Raw genomic sequence first — 21560 nt, 5'->3', positions numbered from 1 at the left:
AGCCAGAGTACAGGAGGTGTTGGAACAGCCTGGTGAGGATGCCACTTAGTTGAGTGGAGCATTCTTTCAGCACCCTGCCTCTAAGCCTGCAGGGCCAGATGTCTAATGTGGGTTGACTCTGCGGAATCTGGAGGTCACCAGTTGCTCATCGATAAAGAGGGGTTAGAGGTTGGAACTGGGGCTTGGGGGCGCCCAGGTGGGTGTTGTGCTGCCCCCATTGAAATGGGTGAAGAAGAATTTCTATGCAAGAGTTGGGTCTGAGTAGGCAGCCCCTGCAGGCTTGGGTGTTCTGCCCACCATGATATTCAAGCCTTGTCATGCTTCCCTCGCATTCCCAGAAACTTCTGCTCCAACTTGTTGTTGTATTCAATCTTAGCCAGCTTCACCTTCCTCCTAAACTCCTTCTCCAGTTCCCTCCCCCTGAACTTATCTCCTTACAGAAATGCATTCTTCTTCTTGACCAGGCAGATTTTCATGTCCTTGTTAACCCATGTTGTTGTTTTGTTGGGTAAGATGCTTATTTTTTTGATGGGGGTTACAGTAAATGAAAAAATAAAATGTAGGAAGTAAGTAGGTATGTTAACATATTAAAATCATTGCCCACTTGTTGAAAAAAAAATCCCAGTCAATCCCAATCCCAGTCAGTTCAAAACAGCCCCTTAAAGATCAGGCGGACTCCTTATTTCATACTCTTTTTTTTTTTTTTTTTTTTTTTTCTTCCCTTGTCTGCACACATATTAATGATTGATACCATGACGGTAGAAACCAAAAGTATATATAGGTGCATTATTACTATATTTAATATATATACATATATATACGCATACATATGTGTACACATACATAAATATACACATACAAACCCAGTGATTTTTTTTTATTTATTTATTTTTTTGGGGGGGGGGGGGGGGGGGGGTGACGACATCCACTGCCAATCCAGGAAGCAGGAACACACGGAAACACACGTCAAGCACTGGAAATCTGCAACAAAAAACCACAAACAAAGCACGAAACCGGCACGGAGCCAATCAAAACAATAACAGCAATCGACCTAAATCTTGAGATCTGATTGCAGTCTGAGCTAAGCTAGCGCTACCTAAACCCAAAAACTAGAGAGCCAGCATGCAGGTGAACAAGCCAGTATGTATGTCTATGTGTGTGTGTGTGTGTGTATGTATATGATCATGTGTGTGTGTGTGTGTGTGTGTGTGTGTATATGCGTGTGACTAAGTGACTATGTGTGTGTGTGTGTGTGTGTGTGTGTGTGTGTGTGTGTGTGTGTGTGTGTGTGTGTGTGTGTGTGTGTGTGTGTGTGTGTGTGTGTGTGTGATAAACCAAACAAAGTTCCTTCTGAAGTGTATCTATAGTGGGGGAGGGGGGGGGAGCAACCCCGCTACCCGCGAGACCAGAGGCCGACACGGAAGAGCCCGGAACCCAGGCCATGATCTAGCTTCTTAGGTCAGCTGCCCTTGTCTTTATCAATGAGACAACATCAATGAACGAGTCTATTTTCATACATAAAGGGCACTGGGTTATAAGGCGCACGATAAAGTATATATAAAGCGAAACAAAACAGTCTGGAAAGTCGAACTTTATTCAACTCATTCACAATAACTCAGAATATCGTTCAGTTGTAACTAACACAGAAAAATACACTCACATTTTAAATCATTCGTCTTCCACAAATCCACAAATAAAAAGTGCCGGAGGTAAGTGTCGTACCACGTCCTGTTCTCTGATTGGTTCATCGTTGCCAGGAAGCTGACACCTGAAGTTAGTCTGAGGTTGGAATAGCATTGTATTCCAAAATCAAAAATATTAGACAAACAGTTGGTACGTCAGCAGCAGATTGAGGATATGTACTGTGTCCACTGAAAACCAGTTGAAACACCATGATATAGTTTCATCCCATCAACGGCAAAGAACTGGATGACATCTTACGTCAACTGAACTCCTCCTGTTGCTGTTTAGACATCCTGCCCTCAAGTATTTTCAAAAAAGTCTAAAAGATTTTAGAATCAGATATGTTACAGATTATGATCTTTAATGTCAGATGTGTTTCCAGAGCGAGGCAGCACAGCGGCTTAGTGGTTAGCACTGTTGCTTCACAGCAAGAAGGTTCCTGGGTTGCTCCGCTGAGCCAGTGAAAGACGCTTGGTACTTCCACCACAACGTGGCGTGAAATCAGTAGCTAGACTCTTTTCCTCCATTGTTCCTGATGGTGGAATAACCTACCAAACTCTGTCAGATCTGGTCTCTCTGCTCATCAGAATGAGTTAGAATATTCATCCAGCTCTTTGCAGGACTCAGCACTGAGAAAGCTGCATGCACTTATGACAAGATGATATTATGATGGGGAATTTTAAGATGTAATTTTCTTGTATAAAGTGACTGTTGTGTTGGGTGGGGAATGAACATTTCAACCAAAAAACTAACACAAATCATAAAAAAAAAAAAAAAAAACTAGCACACAGCACTGATCCAGCTGGACCTCCTATGTGATTTCTTGCTTGTGTGTCTCTCAGATGTAAGTCGCTTTCGATAAAAGCGTCTGCTAAATGGCACTAACTAACAGTAGTAATAGTACGACTAGTAGTAGTAGTAATAGTAGTAGACGATGTCCCCGGGCACAGGCCACAGATGGCACGCATGCAGGCATACATGCAGTTATACATGCTGGCACAGAGACTGAAGATCTGGGCCAAGCCCAGAAAGATGTAGACCAGTGTGGGGATCCAGAAGGAGAACAGGTAGAGCGTCTTGTCGCAGTAGGGATCTACAGACGTTGTGTTCTTGTCGTAGTTTGGCTGATAAATGGAGTAGATCCACACATTACCTATGGAGAAAATGAAAAATGTAGACATAAATGCTGTAATCTGTCAAATAATCATTTCTACTGATCAAACTTCACATTGTACAGTGTGATTTTGTCAAATTCTGTATCATCTTTTGCAGATATGATTCCAGTTTGAATTTAATTTGAAAGACCAGTTTGCTTCATCAAACTGATTTTTTTTTATTATTGTACGTCAACACCCAGGGATCAGTTTGTGAACAGCTCTCAGTTCAAACAGACATAGAAGGACACCTAGTGGCTCACATGTGTTACTACAGTCAGTTATTCCTCAACTGTCACGCCTCCAAAAGCACGTTGTTTTCATATTTTAAATGCAGCATAGTTTGCAGGCTTGCTGTCAGTTTGCAGTGTTGGGAAAGTTCACTTTCTACATGAACTAGTTCAAAGTTCAGTTCACAAATTTTAAAATGAACTAAACCCATCTGTGGTTGGGGCATCCAGATAAGTGTCCACTTCAGTTTTTCGACAAACCTGAGGGTTTCTGTCAAATCTGAAGAATGAAGCTGCAGGATCTTTCTTGTCACTTTCACCACTGGACAGGGTTTGACCTGAGTCTCTTGCATCTGAGTCATCAGAGTTGAAGGTTTGAAATTCTCGTTTCAGCATCAATCTGTACTGCACACGTTTCTCCTCATCTTGTACCCAGTCTAGCTTGAATCTTGGCACTAGCATAGCAGATAGTATCAGCTCCCTCTTCTCCAGAAGACCTGCCAGCCTTGTGCTCAGTGACTGCAAGATGCTCTTTATAAGGGGACGGCATGTAATGAGACCCTCTGCAGCAGTGGGTTTCATGCTCTCATCCAACAGGTCATTCATATGACATTGCAGTTGCACAATGGTTGGAGCCAGGTACAGCAGATTATCTTCTCTGCTTGGAGGACGTTAAGTGCAAGTGCCAAAGGCCTCATCACATCCACAAACTTTTGTATGAAGTTGACTTCATCTGGCGATAATCGACGAAAGCCAAAGTCATCACTCACAGTGTGCAGGATCAGCTCGTCATGTAGAGGAGTGGCATCATTTGCAGAGGTGACCTCACCCACATTCAATTCTGCATTGGTAGTTAGTGTTGCTCCATGTCGCTCCATGGCAAGAAATACAGAGTTCCATCTGGTGTCATTTGGCACAACAAAGCCAATCCCAAGCTTTTCCTCTACAGTATCAGAAGCCTTTGGAATCCGCTTAACCCTGTTCCACAGAGCAGACGCTTTCGCAAAAACAGCCCTCGACATTGCTTTGCAGCGTTGTTCAGTTAATTTTTCAGTATCTTTGGCCACTAGATTCAAGGTGTGAGCCATGCACCTTCTGTGAGGGGGGAGAGAGGGATGATCCAGATCTGAGAGAGGCTCAGGCTCCATCTGGTCATCTTCATCTGAGCTGTCACTGGCGGCAGCAAAGGCTGACTCTGGTTCATTGTCATCCTCACGTTCAGTTTCATCAACTGTCTCTGGCTCTTCAGCATCAATAGCAACATCCATCCCAAAACAGTTGAACGCCTTGACAAAATTTGTAGCGACGTCTGTTACCTTGTTGTGGATTTTTAATTCTTTGTTAACATCTGACAATACTTTTGCCAATACATCATGTGTATGTGCTCCTTTAATCCGCCGGCATGCCAGTACTGCAGAGTGTCTTTCAGAAACATCAGTTTTGTTTAGCCAGTGGATAGTGATGCCCATAAATGACTTATTCACAGCTGACCAGCAATCTGCTGTTGTGCACACAGCATCGACCTCAGAGAGTTCAGCCTTAAGTTCACATATGTTTTCTTTATATTTCTTGCTTAGCAGTGTCTGTACCTTTTTTTCTTGATGGCACTTTTTTGGATGGCTGCAACCCCTTAATTAAGTTTATGAAAGCTGGCCTTTCCACTTTACTCAAAGGCTGCAGGTCTCCAATGATGTACTGCAAAACCAGGCTGTCCAGCTGCGGCTGGGAGACAGAGGAAACGGAGCCACTATTGTATGATGTTAAAGCGACACTACGTAACTTTTCCACCTTAATATCATATTTCCAGAGTCATTGTGATGGTACATCAACTTCCAACAGGTTTAATGACACCTCTGTCATGGTCTGAGGGGGTCTGTATCACCTTCACTGGCACTATGTAACTTTGAGGAGCATGGTAGGAACCCTTCCACACTAAAAAACTGCTCGGAGGCAGAACCACAGAGGCCGGCCAATTATTATCTGAGATAACAAATTAAAAGAGTAAAAGAGTCGTCGGCTCGGTTGGATCGCGGCTGTAACGACCAAACATAACGTTCCTCAGTAAACAAACTAACACGCACACAGACGGGCGTCGGATCAAAACACGGGTTTATTAAACCACAAACAAACACTCACAGACCGGGGTCGGATCATTCAAACGGGTTTTATTCCCCATTTCTCCAGCTAAACGCAGTTGTTGGCCAGCTCTCTGCGGTCCGATTAATTTTGTTGAGGAAAAAATATTAACTATTTGATTTGTAGCTGCAGAAGAAAAAAATAATCTCACAAGGAAAAAAAAATATTGCTCACGCCTCGGAGCCTCTTCAAAGCAGTCAAAAGAAAATAAAAGTAAGAGTAATACAAAACATGTACTGTATGTTGTACTAATATACTAATTTATTGAAACACATGGCGAGTCAAACACTTACCAAAGCAGCTGCCAAACACTCCTAAACAAGGTAGCCGGAGACGTGGGTTGTGCAGAACTTTAGTAGGGATTTCATATGGATCCAGACCGTTAATAATCATTATTTTCTCCATATACCGCTCCCCGGCTTCCTTGTTTAAGGTATCCCGGGAAATTCCAGTTCCTTTCCAGCAGTTTAACATCTTTTTTTTTGCGTTCCGTCTGTTCACTTGATGAAACAGAAAAGCGTCCCGTCTTCTCTCAAAACAAATGCACGCGACGGGACAGGAGTTTTCCGGCAGTACGCGCTGGTGCTCATGGGAAACGTAGTGTTCTTTCTGGTAAAGCACTACAGCTTTTGTCCAAAAGATGCTGCCAAACTCAGAAAAGCTGAAAGTTACGTTGTGCTGCTTTAATGCGATTTGGGTGGTAACGTTGGATCTGTTTTGGCTTGCCGTTGTCGTGTTTTTTTTATTCCCTCGCACATACCTTGAAAGGCTAGCCGGGTGCTTTAGCTCAATGTGCCATTTTAGGTTTGCTGTCGATGTCGTCGATGTCCGGACTGTCTTCTTCAAACCAGGTGGGCAAAGTTTACAGAGAAACGTGAGATTTTTACTGCCTGAATCAAGGTCAGTACTGACTTTTTCATAAAATTCATTCAAATGGTCATACGCCGTAGAGTCCATGGATGTATGATGTATAAAGCTGCAAAGTGTGCTGCCTTCATCCATGCTCCCGTTGCTCCGTGTTTTGATGACGTATTTGTCACCGCGACAGGTATGACAGTTGTTGCCAGATTGGGTGTTTTTTCCGCTACATATTAAAGCGGCACTATGTAACTTTTCCACCTTAATATCATATTTCCAGAGTCATTGTGATGGTACATCAACTTCCAACAGGTTTAATGACACATCTGTCATGCTCTGAGGGGTCTGTATTGCCTTCACTGGCACTATGTAACTTTGAGGAGCATGGTAGGAACCCTGCCACACTAAAAAACTACACATTTTTACGGCTTTGACTGCTTTACGGCATACGTCACTTCCCCCTCCTTCCCGATTCGCAGTCGAGACAAAAATGGGCGGGGCGTGGAGCGCAGAGTTCCGCAGAAGCTGATAACCCGTTGCTGTGTTGTGGCTGCAGCAGCTCCACACAACAGACGTGGGGAAAAGATCGCTAATGGTTTAACTTTTCACCGCTTTCCTGCTCGGAGGCAGAACCACGGAGGTCAAGTATCTGATATAACAGAGTAAAAGAGTCGTCGGCTCGGTTGGATCGCGGATGTAACGACCAAACATAACCTTCCACACAGTAAACCACAAACACTCACACAGACAGGGGTCGGATCAAAACACGGGTTTTATTCCCCACTTCGCCAGCTAAACGCAGTTGCTGGCCAGCTCTCTGTCGTGCAATTAACCCCAATCTTCAGATAAAACTAGTTTGTTGAGGAAAAAATATTAACTGTATTTGTAGCTGCAGAGGAAAAAAATAATCTCACAAGGAAAACAAAAATATTGCTCACGCCTCGGAGCCTCTTCAGCATAATATAGCAGTCAAAAAAAAAGAAAAGAAAAGTAAGAGTAATATAAAACATGTACTGTATGTTGTACTATTATACTAATTTATTGAAACACATGGCGAGTCAAACATTTACCAAAGCAGCTGCTAAACACTCCTAAACAAGGTCGTCTAAGACGTGGGTTGTGCAGAACTGCGGCAGTAAGTCCTTAATAAAGAGTCGAGCTCGGACGAGGAGCTCCACTCTTTAGTAAGGATTTCATATGGATCTAAACCGTTTATAATCATTATTTTCTCCATATACCGCTCCCTGGCTTCCTTGTTTAATGGTATGCTTCACCTTTCATAGGATTGGCAACGGTGGTCATTTTGAACAAAACACAGTAGTGATCAGACAGAGCAACATCGTTCACCACAACCTCTGAGATATTAAGACCTTTGGAAATAATTAAATCTAAAACATGTCCTCGGTTATGTGTTGAATCTGTGACATGCTGGGAAAGCCCAAAATTATCCAGAATATTTAAAAGTTCCTTAGCACACCCATCTTTGGGAATATCAACATGAATGTTAAAATCACCCACTATAACAACACAATCAAAATCCATGCACATAATTGACAGCAGTTGGGCAGACTCATCAAAAAACCTTGCATCATATTTGGGGGGTCTGTAGATGGTCATTAAGATTGCTCGACAGGGGGATTTTAACTGAATGGCAACATATTCAAAGGAATCAAATTGACCATAAGACATTTTCTTACATTGGAAGCTGTCCTTGAACAGAGTGGCAACTCCGCCTCCTCTCCTGTGTGTTCTTGCTTCACTAAAGGAACTAAAATTCTGGGGTGTTGACTCAATAAGAACTGCTAGAGTATTATCCTGACTTAACCAAGTTTCAGTTAAAAACATAAAATCAAGGTTGCGCTCGTTAATAAAATCATTGATTAATAGAGATTTCCCAACCAGTGACCTGATATTTAAAAGGGCTAAATGTACATGTAAATTCTTAACAGGCGACACTGGTGAGTTTTGAGGATGACATGCTATACTCAACAGATTGGCAGATTTAATTGAACTTTTTTCATTTCTCACCAGTTTGATACGTTTTCTGTTACCTATCATCACAGGGATAGAGAAAGCTGATTTAACTCCATGGGGCCCAGACTTTTCCTGGGACAGAACAAAGTTAATATTGACATCACAGCCTGGACCCGGCCCATATCAGACATCACTGATACGGTAGTTCAGAGGAGGTGAGGGGGAGCGGTGACTTTTGGTTATCTGTTTCCGAGGCGGTGGTTTGGGAGGGGTTGGGCGATGTGGGGAGTTAAATAAGGGATTTTGGCATGGTGTTAGTTGTAATCCAATATTCACAAGGCTTTTCGTTCTGTCGGTGAATTCCATAAGTTGCGAGTCCTGACTGTCTGGAGAGAGAAAGCTGGGTGGGCTCCGGGGGCCCACCCAGCTGTTGGGTGTCTTCTGTTGGGGTTGGGGGAGACTCAAAGTGGGGAGCCCACCCAAGCACGCTGCGTACCACAGCACTAGCCCTATACTTTTCAACCGCCCAATATGCCAGCCCAGCATGGTATAAATCAAGTCACGCACGCAAACTGGACCCTGTCCTCAACGACACCTGCAGGATAGTGACTGGGTGCATCAAAACAACCCCCACACACTGACTCTACACCCTCTCAGGCATCTCACCCCCTGACATCCGCAGAGCAGTCACCGCCAAAGCAGAGCGCAGCAAGCAGGCCCACGACAACCGGCACTCACTGCACGAACACCTCGCCCCCCAGAAACGGCTCACGTCCAGAAGCAGCTTCCTGGATACCTCTCCAGAACTGGGGACCACCTGTCGCCAGGACCACAGAGTGGCAAAACCAGTGGAACAGCCTGGGCAGCCAGACAACCCAATAGACAGAGAGAGGCATCATCCCAGATGAATGTCTTGCAACTGGCCATGACCAACCATGGGCTATCTGGAAAACCCTAAACCGTTTGCGGGTCGGCAAAGGACGCTGCAAAGCATCCATGATAAAAAGGAAATTAACATGCTCTGATGCATGCGTGTGGGGAACCACAAACAATGGACCACATCATGAGATGCATATCTGCCCCACAATGCACTGGAGATGACCTGGCCGAACCCAACGTCGCTGCACTCGCCTGCGCCACCCATTGGAAGGACATGGTATTGAGGACGGCCAGACACGAAGAACAAGAATCTACCAGTGATGATTATATAATTTAGGTGCACTACAGTGGATGTAGCCTCAGTGTCAGGGAACACTCTTTAATGCCAACAGATACATTCTTCAATATTCATAGCAGTAGTCTGGCGTCTGACCACAACTGCACAATTTTAACAGATGAATCCTCACTGATTAAAGCAAAAAGGAATGGGTTATTTTTGTCATATTTATTGTCATCAAGACCCACCAGCAATAAACCAGCATAAGAGGAAGATGGACATCAGAAAGTTCAAGGCGAAGCCGAGATTGCTCATAGAGGTGGCGGGCCCATCTCTGGGCAGCTCTGTGCAGGGGAGACAGGGGAGCACTGACAGCAAGACGCCAAAGACCCCGAACACAATCAGATAGATGGGGATGTAGGGCTCCCGGGGACAGTCGTGCAGGTATACTGCCCCTGGTGGACAGAGAGGGGAAGGATGCTACTCAAACATTTACAGGTTCACAGCTGCAGGAAACCTGCTGACAATTTCAGTAAAACACCTGTATGATTATTCAAGGTTTCTGTTACTCACCGATTGCAATGTGAGCAATGGGCAGGATGCAACAAATACTCTTTGAAATGACTGTAAGAAAACAAAAAACTCAAATTCAAATTTAATGGATATTTTATAACAAATCTATGAGAGGATTACTTGTGTCCCTGACATTATTTCACCTTGTACAAGTGCTGCTGGGAGCCAAGACAACTCAAGTGTTTCCTCAATATCGCTACGGGTTATCATGGTTGGTATAAAATAATTCAACCTACAAGGAAATATAAAGAATTGAATGAAAGAATAGCATGAAAAGAAGCTGCTATTATTGCTCAACAATTCAAGTCAGCAAACTGAGACTATGATAAGTCATCTGTGTTGAGAAGGGAGGGAGAACAACAGGGAGAACAACAGGAAGAGCCCAGTACAGCCCAAGCAGCTGAAGTGGCGACCAGCATGGTCTGCTGCCTGCAACACCCGGGTCACTGTTTCACTCCTCTCAAAACCCTTCGTGATTAACACAAAGCGCCTAGAGACACGGTAAATGCAATTAAGAGCACAGAAAGCAATATTTTCTTAAAAATAAGAATGATGATGCTCTCTTAACTCTTAATTTACAGCTTAGTTGTCAATTTCACAAAAAATTCCTAATGCTAAGTAGATAAAGTGATGGCTGTTAAACATTAAGACAATATACTGAAATGAAGCTTTAAAAAATAGGATTAAAAAAAGAGAGCACATCCCTAATTGTTCCTAATTTTGCATTAATGCATAAAATCTATGGAGACCAAACCAGTTGTTTTGTGCCAGACTTAAAATGTTAATGTCAGTCTCAAGTCGCTATCCAATGAACTTCAATGTTTTTACTTCCTCATTCTGCAACAAAAATTGGATGTTCCAACTTAGAGAAGAGAACCTTTTGGAAAAAGTTTTCATATTGCACTTGTGTGAGACCTGGTATTGCAACATAAGGTGCCTTTATTCATTGTGTTACTTCTCATAGAAACTTTCATTGCCTTTGTTTGATCTTTCAAGGATGTAGAACTATTGAACTATTTGAAAAAAAAAACCCCAAGCAGACCACACAAGAAATAAAAGCCCAGTTGAGAAGTCCTGATATGACTGGAATAGACTATACAGGAACTATAAGTATTTCCTCACATATGTTGGGCACTACAGGACTATAAAGTATTTTTGTTTTATCTTAACACCATTTCGTGTACAAGTAAAACTTTTTATGATGAATTTAACAATGCATGTGTTAGAAAGCATGTGATACTTGAAATATAAACTAAAACTTAACGAATTCTTAATGAAGACTGGGTTAACTACTCACTGTCATTTTGAAACACCTTTACTGTAAATAATTGGAGAAATGTTGTTATGAGGTTCAAATATTTTACTTGGTTTAAAAAGATCGAAAGCCTAATTTGTTCAATGTACTATTTTAGAGGTATTATATTTCTCCATAATCGCTGGTAACTCCCATATTCCTTTTCAGTACTAAGTTGATTACCCACCGATAATGGATTTTTATCCCAAATTCTAAATAAACATAGATCGAAGGTAGAAGGAAGATAAAAGTTCAGAAGAAGATTTACCTTAAAACAAAAATCACTGCCCCACCTTTGCAAAGAAAATATTAAAAATAAAGAAACTGACCTTTCACTTCAGGTTGTGTCTGACTCCGCTGAGTTTCTTGCTGCTTTTGTAACAATCACGCCTCCTCGTTATAAAGCCTGCTGATTCAGCATTCTTATCAAATGATAAGAATAAATGATCCCAGGATGCCAGGAAGGAAGGAAGGAAGGAGGGTGGATACAAAGTTACATTGTAGTGTTTCAGTGCTGCAAATGGAGATATTTATTAATGGTGAAAATAAAAAGAGATCAAAAAATGTTCATTATTGCATTGTATGAAAATGCAAAGGACCTTTTTTTAAATAGTATAAATTGATATGAATCTTTGAATAATGGCAGTAGCTAAAGAGACAATAAAACAACATTTGACAAAGTGCAGAGTACGCTAGCTGGGAAGACATGGAGATAAAATGTAATACAAAGAAACAGGTAGCAAATTAAAACTAAAGGCGTAGACACACACACCGACACACACGCACACAGAAAATGAATCGTGGTCTATGTAGAGTCTCAATCTACATATACTGTAGAGTATATAGAGAGTGAAGAGTGTCGTGGTGTTGGATGTGGGATGAAATCCTCTGTTCATCGTGAAAAGCTTCCTTGTCTTGATATCAGTGGCTCCCAACTCTTCCTGTGGCCATTTTACAATACTGTACCAGCAGGAAACCTGATTACTGGTAGTGCACATGTGTTGATGGTGGAGACTTTCTTCTTCCCATTCACCTGACTCTTCTGAATATGCCTTACTCTTTTCATGGCTGTGTTTATCCTAGTGAACTGATCAGTGAGTCAGTGTCTCGGGTTGGTTTATGGCTTGATGTTATCCATTGAGAGGGAGTGGCCGATCATTGCTCCACTTCTGAACTGGTATCTGTAGCCACTCTTGGCTGAGAGGGTTCAGGCCTATGAAGAACGATGGGCTTGGCTTTGAGTTGGCCTCTGGTGTCTCCAGTTTCATTATGATACCTATGAAGAGAAGGGGGGGGGGGGGGGGGGGGGAAGAAAAGAAAGAAGTGATTTAATGAGGGAGCGCTAAACCAAGTTTAACACATCCTTGCTGACCTGGAAAGTTTTCTGAGCAGGTGGAGACATTGTTGTGCTTTTTTAATATGTTCTGGCTGAGATTTGTGAGAAGAACAGGGAAGTGTCTATTTCTGTGCCCAAGTACCTGAATACTTAGGGCCAAATCCACAAAAGGATTGCGCGGCTTTTGCGGCCGCTAAACCGGTGCAAATGAGACAAAAAGAGAGCGTCTAATTCACAAAGCACCCGCAAAGGGGGAATTGCGCCACAAACTGCGCTGCCAAGCAAATAGTGTCATGGTGCGCCTGTGCCATTTGCATGCATGTAAATTAGGTCATATTCATACATTCGGCGCAAAATTGCCCCCTTTCTATGCAAATAAGCCTCATTGCAAAAACCGTCTAATTCACAAAGGCCAGCGCTATTTGCCACACGCAAAAATAGTGGAGCAAATACCGTATTTTCGAAGCGTGTATTAACTGTGCGCAAACTCACTTCTCACTCCCCCTCTGTCTCTGTTTCTCTCTCTCTTCAATGTCATTCAAGCCTGTGTGATACTGAATGATATTAAGGGTGAAATCTACAGTCAGACATGACTGTAGACAGTCAGATAAAGTGGGGTTGTGGACTTTTCTCGGATTTAAAAATAAAAATAACAGGACGGAGCTCAGGATTCATTCATACAGTAAGGGGCTGCTTTATTACAAACAATTCCACCATATAAACATATAAATCTAGAATGTGTGTGTTTAACAGCTGACCTGTAGGTGTGTGTAGCAAAACACAGAACATGAATTAGCGTCAGATCCTGATCTGATTCCGATCCGGTGTTAATGAAGTTACCGGTGCTGTGCATTGTGCGTAAATGCGCACAGCCTCTTAACATTTGACATTTCATTAGCTTATGTCATACATGCGAAATACTAGAGAAGTACAAATACGTGAAAGTTGAGGCTGTTGTGTTTTCTGCAGTTTTCATTATGGACCAATCTGTGTGCTGAAATATGGAGAATACTGGAAACAGCTCCGCTCACTTACTCAGACAAGGGAAAATTACACTCAGCTGCAAAACTTTATGGGCATGTTTGCGCCGGCATATCATTAGAGCAAAATCTTTTGTGAATAGGACCTTAAAGCGGGGCAAATTGTGGGCGCAAATGCGGCGCAATTCACAGCGCTATTTGCGGGCGCAATCTGTTCTTTGTGGATTTACCCACTGGCTGAACCCTGGACGCTACGTGGCTGAAACAGCTGCGATGCCTTTTCTGCAACCTTAGCAAGGGTCCTTCATTTTTGTGATGTTGAGCTCCAAAGAGAGCTTCACTGTTACAAATGATATTATTGGTGTACATAGAGAAGAGGGTTGGGGATCAAATGCAACCTTGAGGGAGTCCAGTGTTTAAAATCCGCTTTGTTGATTAAACCCAATTGAAATACACCTGTTGTGGTCTGTCCAGCAGAAAGCTTTTAGTCCACATTTTCAGTATTGGGTGAACCTGAAGATCAGAAAGGTGATGTAAAAGTTTATCAATGCTCACAGTGTTAAAAGCGGAGGGAAAGTCCATGAATGTAATCCCGGTGTGTGGATGTGTTGAGTCCAGGTTCTTGGTGACAGTGCTTAAAAGTGTGAGGCTTGCATCCTCCACACCACGCCTTGCTCTGTAAGCAAACTGGAATGGGTATAGTTTGTCTGACACCATCCCTGATAGGAGGTTGCATACCACCCTTTCTATACATTTGCACAGCACAGATGTTAGTGCCACTGGTCTGTAGTCCTTTAGGTCCTTAGCAGGTGCCTTTTTGAGGATTGGAATGAAAATGGACTCCCTCCACTAGCCAGAGTACAGGGGGTGTTGGAACAGCCTGGTGAGGACGCCACTTAGTTGAGTGGAGCATTCTTTCAGCACCCTGCCTCTAAGCCTGCAGGGCCAGATGTCTAATGTGGGTTGACTCTGCGGAATCTGGAGGTCACCAGTTGCTCATCGATAAAGAGGGGTTGGAGGTAGGAACTGGGGCTTGGGGGCGCCCAGGTGGGTGTTGTGCTGCCCCCATTGAAATGGGTGAAGAAGACGTTCAATTTCTATGCAAGAGTTGGGTCTGAGTAGGCAGCCCCTGCAGGCTTGGGTGTTCTGCCCATCATGATATTCAAGCCTTGCCATGTTTCCCTCGCATTCCCAGAAATCAACTTCTGCTCCAACTTGTTGTTGTATTCAATCTTAGCCAGCTTCACCTTCCTCCTAAACTCCTTCTCCAGTTCCCTCCCCCTGAGCTTATCTCCTTCCAGAAATGCATTCTTCTTCTTGACCAGGTGGATTTTCATATCCTTGTTAACCCATTGTGTTGTTTTGTTGGGGAAGATGCAGTAAGTAGGTATGTTAACATGTTAAAATCATTGCCACTCTTGTTGAAAAAACAAATCCCAGTCAATCCCAATCCCAGTCAGTTCAAAACAGCCCCTTAAAGATTAGGCGGACTCCTTATTTCATACTCTAATACATAGTGTAATGGGTTTCCCCGTTGTCAATTGTGACCTGTATTTTATAAGTAACAAAATAATATTGTGGTCAAGGCGGCCAAGGGGTGGGTGGGATTTTGAAATATGTAGGTATTGTTAGTAAGACACAGTTCTGTCTTCTATCAGACTTTCAGAAGGTACTCATTCTCTCAGCGTTGGTAAGGGGTCACCTTAGCTTAAGCCATCCAGATTTTGTTATGATCTAGCTTCTTAGGTCAGCTACCCTTGTCTTTATCAATGAGACAACATCAATGAACGAGTCTATTTTCATACTTAAAGGGCACTGGGTTATAGGGCGAAAAGGAAAGTCGAACTTTATTCAACTCATTCACAATAACTCAGAATATCGTTCAGTTGTAACTAACACAGAAAAATACACTCACATTTTTAATCATTCGTCTTCCACAAATCCACAAATAAAAAGCAGCGGAGGTAAGCGTCGTACCACGTCCTGTTCTCTGATTGGTTCATCGTTGCCAGGAAGCTGACACCTGAAGGTAGTCTGAGGTTGGAATAGCATTGTATTCCAAAATAAAAAAATATTAGACAAGCAGTTGGTACGTCAGCAGCAGATTCAGGATATGTACTGTGTCCACTGAAAACCAGTTCAAACCCCATGATACAGTTCCATCCTATCAACGGCAAAGACCTGGATGACATCTTACGTCAACTGAACTCCTCCTCTTACTGTTTAGACATCCTGCCATCAAGTATTTTCAAAAAAGTCTAAAAGATTTTAGAATCAGATATGTTACAGATTATGAACTTGTCTTTAATGTCAGATGTGGTTCCAGAGCGAGGCTTCATAGCAAGAAGGTTCCTGGGTTGACTGCTGGGCCCCGGTGGGAGTCTTTCTCTGTGTGGAGTTTCATGTTATCCCCATGCTTGCGTGGCTTCCTCCCACAGTCCAAAAATGAGAGTGCATATTAGGATAATTGATGATTCTGTGAGTGTGACTATGCCTGGTTGTCTGTCTGAATATGTGGCCCTGCGACAGACTGGCATCCTGTCCAGGATGTACCCCTGCCTCTTGCCTGTTATTAGCCAGGCCAAAAATCTGGGTGATCCAAATTAAGGTCTGAGTGATGGACTTGGTTAGACCTTAATTTGGAAAAACACGTTAAGGCAATAACAAAGTCAGCCTACTATCAGGCCAGACTATGACCCAGTATGAACATTCCTGACCCCTCAGGTAATTGCGATCCTTTTTTCAGTTCCTGGAGAACCAGTCTTCCATAGTCCCATCGAGTTCTTGATGTAAGCTCTCAGTGTCCTGTTGATTTTGTACAGTTCTAAGCATTCCAGTATCCACAACCGCAGTATTGAGTTATAGGCTTTCTTGCTGTCAATCCCAGCAGTGCACAGATAGGTTTGCCTCATCTTGCAGTCCTTGGCAAGTACCTGGTTACCCAGTAGTTGGTGCTTGGCTCCTCTGGTGTCCCTGCCTATTCCCTTCTGAGCCACACTCATAGAAAGAGCCATGTGCCTACCTGGAATTGCCTTGGTGCTGAAATGTGCTATACAAATAAACTTGTCTTGCCTTGCCTTATCTACATGTATCGTGGCTGCTATGATGCCTTACAGGAGCTTCCATGTTGTGCAGAGGCAGGTAATTAGTCGGTAGTTGAATGGGATTGGCCCTTTCTGGGGCCCAGGCCTGGTGCTGTCCAAAGCTCCATACCTGAGACCTTTTCTCGTATGTCTGCCATTGTGGTGATGACTGGGACTTGTCCTGGGAGATTACTGTAGTCAGCTCGTGGATCAATCCACAAGCCATGGGGCATTGGTGTTATGTTTTGCTTCCTTCTCCCCTATATCTTTCCAGTATTTCTCAGTCTCAGTCTTGGGTAAATTGATTATGGTAGATGTTATTGCACTGCCAATGAGTTTAGATCTTGGATGGTTCAGTGGAAAACATCCACTTGATTCTTCTAGCTTCAACTCCAGATGTGTACCTTCTTAATGGATAATGCTGTGTGTCGTTTTTTGATTTAGTTGTTTTGCTGCCCTTGTCTTTGGGTTATTTGGGCATATTAATGGGGCTTGGTACCTATATTCGGAGGGTGGGGATGATGACATAACCCCTCTGTCTGGCACCACCTTGCAGTAGCATGGTTGTTGCATTTCATCAGTCTCTAGTTGCGATATCAAGTTTCTGGATGTGGGTACACTCAGCCAACAGGTGTTTCTTGGTTAACCCATAACCAGACCCATTGCTACTTGAACAAAAAAATATGGGGTGCATAACAGAGACAAAGTTGTGTTGGGCCACAGTCCTATGTGAACATGGGAGGCATCAGTTTCAACTTTGAGGCCAGCCTCGATTTTAAGACCACATTTTCTTAATGTTGACCGCCTGGTCTTAAAACAAAGGAAATTAAGGAATAACTGCAAAGCCTGCTGGGCTTCGGAGTTCATTGCCCTTCAGGGCAATAAAAGGGGGCAGGATGAAAGTGACGCGTGGACAATGCATTGGTCAGTGACCCCGATTTACAGCGGGCCCCCTTGCTGACGATAAGAGCGCTCCCTGGTTGTTAAATAGCAGTGGCTTCCCGAACCTTGTCCTCTTTTCTTCAAAGCTTCCAAGCTCTTCCACAGAGCTCTCTGTGAGCAACAAATGCTACATGCTCGTCAACACGGAGACAAGGAGAGGACGGAAAAAAGCTGCTCCTCACCACGACCCCCTGCGGAGCTGTTCACCAAGGAAGCCTGGTCTGCTTTCCAAATCTCTCTCTCCGACATTCTTCATGTTGTGCCACAAAGGGGGTGCTGGTTCAGTTATCGAAGAGTTATTAATGATCGTCGAAGGACAATCATTAATAATTAATAAAGTAGATTATTTATCAAATTGAATGATCAAAATGAATTAATCAAGATGGGGCACCACCTGATGTAATCAGGAAAATGATAACTAAACAGCAAAAATCAGTCCCAAGGTTAGTCTAGTCTAGTCTAGTCAAAGTTATTCTACAGAATAATAGTGAAGTAAGGAGTCCGAGCACAGACCTTTGCAACCAGCAGTTGTGACAAATATGTATAAAATACACACAAATAATTTCTCTCATTCAAATTAATCAGAATGTATTTACACAAGTGTCAAGAAGATGGTAAAACAACACTGCGGATACATTCTGATGGCCAAACTACACAGAAACAACAACTAACTAAACATAAACACAAAGCTTCCAATCATCCGCGTGTGTGTGGGTATCAATGCGGACTCCTGGAATGTGTGTGTGTCAGTATGTGTGTGTGTGTGTGTGTGTGTGTGTGTGTGTGTGTGTGTGTGTGTGTGTGTGTGTGTGTGTGTGTGTGTGTGTGTGTCTCAGAACAACATCACGTCACGTGGACATATAGCCAAGATGGCGGACCATGCCACGTCACGTGAACCAAAGGGAAAATGGCGGACAACGTTACTTAAACCAAAAGTAAAATGGCGAAACAGCGCCACGTGAGCCTAACAAAATGGCGGACCCCTTTACAACACGTGGACAAAACAAAATGGTGAGATAACGTCACGTAGATCTGTCTACACGTGATGGGCTGAGACAAAGTAATAGATGGCTGACCAAATCACGTGGTAACTGGGTCACGCGCTGTTTAACTACGGGGAAGGATTCTCCACCCAGGTTACTGGGAGTGTTGGAGGCCTAGTGGTCTAAGTACTAACGTGCCCGTGTGGGTTAGTGAGAAGGAAGAAAGGACAGTCACCGTAAAATACACACGTAACGACCGCCGGTCTGCATGAGAGACCGTCGGCGCGCCACACAAAAATAAGCAAACAACACTGCAGATAATCACGCCAGCAGCTGTGGGAAAAACAGGCGTGATTTCTAACTGCCGGTACCTTATCATCCTACGGTTTTCCACTCAGGAGCCAGGGTCTGGGGTTGAAACCACCGCCCTTGCGCTAAGCTTTGATGGGAAACCGTATTACGGATCGCTTCAGTAGTGAGCAATCACTTAACAAACGCAATAGCCGCCGGTCTGCATGAGAGCCCGTCGGCGCGTTACACAGTAATATACAAAGCAAACAACCGTGAACAAAATCAACGCTAACCGCTTTAAACTAACTCTGCCCAGACACAGCCTCTCACTGTGGGTTGGTTTGGAGTTGTCGGCGGCGTCCTGAGGTTTTTAGAACTCTCGGTTCAGTCCCGGTTCACGAAGGCACTGGTTTAACGCTCCCACTGCTCAGTAGAACGGCTTCCGTCTTTCCCCTCCTCCTGACTCTGAGAACAAAAGAAGACAAGCAGCGTTGCGAGCAGCCAGGCGATTCTCCCCCTTACCAGTAGTCGCAACCACTCACGGCTCCTCTTTGCGCACGGGTCCCCCGTCCCTGTTGTCGGGACGTCGAGGGTAGATCTGTTTTACCGCTGGTGAGTGCGTGGGTCGCACGAATCAGCTGGCGGGGCGCTCCTGGGCTGATGCGCGGTCCCGCTGATTGAGCTGGGGTTGTCCTGACGAAGCGCAACAGTCCCTCATGCAAAGAGAAACTCGGAGCGGAGAAGAGTCGGAGGACAGAGACATCCACTCGGGACGAAGACACTGACGGGAAGAAAGATTTCCGGGGAGCCACCTCTATTTATCCACTTCCTGACGTAAAACAGTGCCCCCGGCTGCTTTACTGTAGCTGAGGGGATAAGCTCTGCGACCAACACTCAGACTCTAACGCTGGGAGAGCTAAATCGCAGGCAGCAGTTTTTGAACTCATTGGCAAGATGGAAAAGACCTTGGAGAAGTTGGAAGCTCGGCTTGGCGGGAATTGACCACAAATTCGTCTATTTGGAGTCGCCATTGATGTCGTTGATGAACCAGAGACTTAAGGCAGACGGAAAATTACTGGAATCTGCCTGTTTTTTCAATACAATTGTTGATTCTACAATCTGACCTTGGCAGAGCGGCTTTGGCCAGCCGCTCCAGTCACAATCTCCCTGGAGGAATGAAAAACAAAATGCTCTGCCCCCACTAGCCCTCCCATTCCCAGGACATCTTTGGACCTGTATCAGAACTGTACCGAGCCGTCTGATAACATCAAGGACAATGGCTGAGGAGTAGCTCTGGGGCAAAGTTCACAGACTTACCGCTCACACACACACACTTGCTGATAACCACACCTCCCTCATCCTCAACGCCTTCCCGGCTCCCCTCTTATCGGCCCCCCTAACACAGTCTCCAGGTTCGAGCGCCACGAAGGCCACGGCCCTCACTTGGATGCACCGTGTGTTTGTTGCTTTGTGTGTTGTGTTTTTTGCACCTTGACACTCCGTATTTATACACAGTGTGAAGATGCCTTTTTTCCCTCCTCTATCCCAGTGCTAACCTTGGGAAAACAGGCGCATTATAAACATCTGTGTCGCCAACGGTGTATCCAAAGTCATATTCACTGTTTGATGTATTCTAACCCTGTCAATTAAAGTCTGATTCTGATTCTGATTTACTGTACACGCATCAACTAATGCACACCTTTTCCTGGCCCCGCCCCCTCAGTGGACTACAGACCCCCGCCAGGCTTTGGAGTTTTTCCAAACTCCTTTGTTCTCAAAGCCATGCGGTGAGGTATCATAAACTCGAGGCTGGTCTCAGCCCGAGGCCCCAGAACTGTTCATATAATCACACATTTCACAACCACATAGGACTGTGGCTCAACATTCACAGCAAGAGAGATGTCCAAGGTCCTTACGTTTTGTAAGGACTACACCTCACCTCTGATCAGCGTGACTAGCATCTGCCGAGGAGTATCCCACCAGCTGCGCTGTGTATTCATTAAGCTATATTATTCCTGACAACCGTAATAATATTTTAAACACTTTGGGTGGTTTTACCTGAAAATATCATCTTCAGGCATCTTTGAAGATCAACTGTATGCATCATACATTTGTATGTGTAAAGAGGGAACTTAACTTGATAGAAATGTATATAACTGAGTAAGTGAGGTGTTGCAAAGTCAAAACAAAAGATAAAATTTACCAAATTTGGATGAAAAAGTTGCAATAAGGAGAATAATTGTCAGAATAATAATGAATCTTCCACAACCATCCTTAACAACTGAGATCATATTAAGCAATGTCATGACATTATTTTTATTATATTATTTGGAGTTCCTATCTAATTCCAATTAATACCTTCTGATAACTGATATTGATTCTGATAGCAAAGAGGAGTTATTGTTTTTAAACAGAATATTCACAATACAACAAGCCAAAAACTGTAGAAAAATAAGCATCTATATCATCAAACTCTTACCACAATTTAAAAACAACAATGTTTCATCTGAGCAGGATAAATCAGGTGTGTTAATTCAAATGTAAAAACTTTAATGGTGTGACTTTGGATATAGTTTTCAATGGATTATCAGTATCAACTCCAAAAACTGATATTGGATCGAACCAGTCTCATCCTCATTAACCCAGAATAGTACTGTGGATATGACATAACATCTGGATCCGGAACTCCAAATTCCCAAGAAGAACAATGAACTTCTGATGAGCCAAAACAAGTGAAGAAATTCAACACATTTCACGAAGCCTTATAAACGGCAGAATGAAAGTGTTCTTGACCAAAGACATGAAGAAAGAGGGTCATAAAAGTAGCAGAATAGGAGTATATTTATTTAATAATCAATACAACATGAATAAGACATGAGATATATGA

At 43.5% G+C, this 21560-nt stretch overlaps 1 protein-coding gene across 1 annotated transcript; it reads right to left on the bottom strand.

Annotated features, from left to right (window-relative positions):
- Positions 1 to 907: 907 nt before the first annotated feature.
- LOC133420520 (transmembrane protein 272-like) lies at positions 908 to 16683 on the bottom strand. The gene is made up of 5 exons (XM_061710215.1): positions 16588 to 16683; positions 11388 to 11427; positions 9765 to 9815; positions 9440 to 9646; positions 908 to 2836 (listed from the first exon to the last, which is right to left on the bottom strand). The coding sequence occupies exons 1-5, from the start codon at positions 16681 to 16683 to the stop codon at positions 2565 to 2567; spliced, it is 666 nt and encodes a 221-aa protein (XP_061566199.1). The 3' UTR covers positions 908 to 2564.
- Positions 16684 to 21560: the final 4877 nt, after the last annotated feature.

The sequence above is a fragment of the Cololabis saira genome, chromosome 20 (genome assembly GCF_033807715.1).
Source record: "Cololabis saira isolate AMF1-May2022 chromosome 20, fColSai1.1, whole genome shotgun sequence".
NCBI classification, from domain to species: domain Eukaryota; kingdom Metazoa; phylum Chordata; class Actinopteri; order Beloniformes; family Belonidae; genus Cololabis; species Cololabis saira.
This window is presented reverse-complemented; position numbering and strand designations above follow the sequence as displayed.